Source organism: Furipterus horrens, unplaced genomic scaffold (assembly GCF_987537825.1).
Source record: "Furipterus horrens unplaced genomic scaffold, mFurHor1.1.pri manual_scaffold_17, whole genome shotgun sequence".
In the NCBI taxonomy this organism is placed as follows: domain Eukaryota; kingdom Metazoa; phylum Chordata; class Mammalia; order Chiroptera; family Furipteridae; genus Furipterus; species Furipterus horrens.
This window is the reverse complement of record NW_028327187.1, coordinates 5,181,080-5,184,219: the sequence shown is the minus strand read 5'-3', so window position 1 is coordinate 5,184,219 and position 3,140 is coordinate 5,181,080. Positions and strand designations below refer to the sequence as shown.

General features: G+C 33.6%; 1 protein-coding gene across 1 annotated transcript; it reads left to right on the top strand.

Moving 5' to 3' along the window:
• The first annotated feature begins 374 nt into the window (after nt 1-374).
• On the top strand, nt 375-1,550 carry TENT5D (terminal nucleotidyltransferase 5D). The gene has a single exon (XM_090264846.1). The coding sequence runs from the start codon at nt 375-377 to the stop codon at nt 1,548-1,550; it is 1,176 nt and encodes a 391-aa protein (XP_090120972.1).
• Nucleotides 1,551-3,140: the final 1,590 nt, after the last annotated feature.

The following is a 3,140-nucleotide window of genomic DNA, read 5'->3' as shown; positions in this document are numbered from 1 at the left end:
GGGAATGTCTGTGGGAGAAGGAGTGGGCTGGGTGGAGAGGAGAAATGGGGGGAAATGGGACAACTGTAATAGAAAAGCAATAAAATTAGATTAAATTAAAAAATTTTTAATTCTAATAAATCCCTGATAATGTCTGTTTGTATGCACTGATGGATCTAACAATTTTGGAATCAAAGTGGCTTTATTTCACTTATAGATTTAACTATGGTTAAATACATTGATAATTTACTTCTTAGTATTAATTTAATATATTGTATGTTGAGAGTAAGTCTATTTTTAACTTTTTCATATGCTTTGGGTTAACACTGATTTCAAGAGGCTAACATTTTCTGTCAATATTTTGCTTGCTTTCCAGTTGACTTACTGACTTCAAAATGTCTGAAATTGGATTCAGCAATCTCACTTGGGATCAAATTGTAATACTGGATCAAGTGTTAAATGAAGTAATTCCAATTCATGGAAAGGGGAATTTCCCCACATTGGAGGTAAAACCAAAACATATCATTCACGTTGTAAAAGATCGACTGATAGAGCAAGGAATTATTGTTAAAGATACACGATTCAATGGTTCTATTGCAAGTTACATACTTGCAAGCCACAATGGAATCAGCTTTAAGGATATGGATGTCATTTTTGGTGTTGAACTACCAAATGACCAATATTTTCATGTTGTTAAGGATATAGTCCTAGATTGTCTACTTAATTTTTTACCAAAAGGTGTAAAGAAGGACAAGATCACCTTGCAAATCATGAGAGATGCTTATGTGGGGAAGATGATCAAAATTTGCAATAAGAATGACCGCTGGAGTCTCATCTCTCTTTCAAATAATACTGGCAAGAATGTAGAGCTAAAATTTGTGAATTCACTCAGGCGACAGTTTGAGTTCAGTGTAGATTCCTTTCAAATTCTTCTGGATCCCATGTTAGATTTCTACTGTGACCAAAATGCTAAGCTAACCCAAGAATCCTGTCCTGTTGTGGTAGCTGAAAGCATGTATGGAGACTTTCAAGAAGCAATGATGCATTTGCAACACAAGCTTATATCCACCAAAAAACCTGAAGAGATTAGAGGTGGTGGCCTTCTGAAGTACACCAACTTGCTGGTTCGTAACTTTAAGCCAGCTTGTGAAGCAGAAATCAAGATCCTGGAACGTTACATGTGTTCTAGATTTTTCATTGATTTTCCTGATATAGAAGAACAGCAAAAGAAGATTGAATCGTACCTCCACAACCATTTCATAGGTGAAGAAAAGAACAAGTATGAGTACCTTATGACTTTGCGTGGAATTGTGAATGAAAGCACCGTTTGCCTCATGGGTTATGAAAAAAGACAGACGATCAATATGATTACCTTTATGGCTTTAAAAGTACTAGGAGGACAGAATATTGTACCCAATGCAGGCAATATAACTTGCTTTTATCAGCCTTCTCCATTCTTTGCTTATGGGAGAGGGTATCCCACTTATTACGCAGCACCTGGACCACCACCACCTATTTACTTTCAGCCATACTACCCACTGCACTTTTACATACCAAATGGTATGATTTAACAAATGTGCGACAGTAACTGCTTTAATTAAACACTTCTTAAAAGCAAGTTTCCAAATTCCGTAAAGTTTAAGATCTATCTTTACTTTTGCATTTTTGCCAACTATTTTCCCATTCAACTGTAGCTTAAACATTACAGTAAATATCATCTGTGAACGAATCACTTCAAATGACTTTCAAATATTATTGATGACCTACAATACCTTTCAAATACAGTGGACCACTTAAAACTACTTTTAAATCTTCCTACTTATGACTTTCAAATTTGCTGTGACAAGTACATTCAGAGGCCTACATCTTTGGTTAAAGTATAAAAGCACAGATTCATGGTTCAAAATCCAGAAGCAAAGCCAAATGCCAGCATTCAGTCAGTTCCTTTGTTATGTTCAGTTCATTTTTTGGGTAGTGAATGTTACCATAGGTGGATTTTCAATACTTAACAGAAATGACTAATTTCAAAGACAAGACATAGAAGACATTAAAACCCTGGACTCTGCAAGCATTTATTTTGTTTCTCAATTACACTGAGTTAGATACAAAATCTTACTATTGTTTGAAGAAACAGTGAAAAAATAATGCTGGAAAACACTGGACATTAGTAACTTACCAACTGTCAAATAAGTGAACTTGTGGGTCTGAAGAATAACAACATATGGATCTACAACCAGTAGTGTGACTAGTTATAAAGGCTTTTTCATTTTTCCTCCAAATAAGTTAAAAAGGATGAAAATTACCAACTTTAATAATGGAAGTTTATAATCATCTATTAAAAAGAGACTTTAAATGGCAAATACCAAAAACCAGGCAGATTTTAGTCATTGCATTTATTATTTTTATGACCTAGTTGAAGAGCATCTTAACATACTTGGAGATATTTAGTGTTAATAAATGACAATATTTTAAAATAACTAAGTGAAGCATTTTTTTTTATTTTGTCCTTGCCAAAGATCAGTTTCTAACATGCCACTCTAGTGCCTTCTGTGTGAATTTTACCATAACACTAATTTACTCAACAATTGCATGTACTTATCAGATATGTGAATATCTACTCACTACAATATATCAAATATACTGCTATCAAGTCTACCAGTGGGGGGAACAGTATTTTCTTTGTATAATGAAAAAATAATCCAAGACAAATATTATCTGGTATGATAGAATGGGAGCTGTCCTGAATGAATATAGATAAGGGCATCAGAAGACTTCAATATTTTTACTTGCTTTTGAGTTTTTATTAGTAGCCATGTCAGTTTGTATTAAGAATTCCAAGTTTTTCCATCACAACATGATTGAGCAGGCATATCATGAGAATCTGACACTTATAGACTGTACTTAACTTGTCTTCTCTGTATTACAGCATTGGACACAAGAAGTATACCAAATATGGCATTTTCAGATAACCATTGTTTTCAGATGTTTTATACCATAGCACCACTTTAAAACATATAGATTCATCTCCTTGCTTGGGACAAATAAAAAATTAATAACTGCTTTTTTAAAGAGAACATTCAGTAATCTATTGACAGAATTTATCACATAAAAATGATTGATCTTTCTGACCTAAGTATACTCTTTATTGTTCAGTTTGTGAG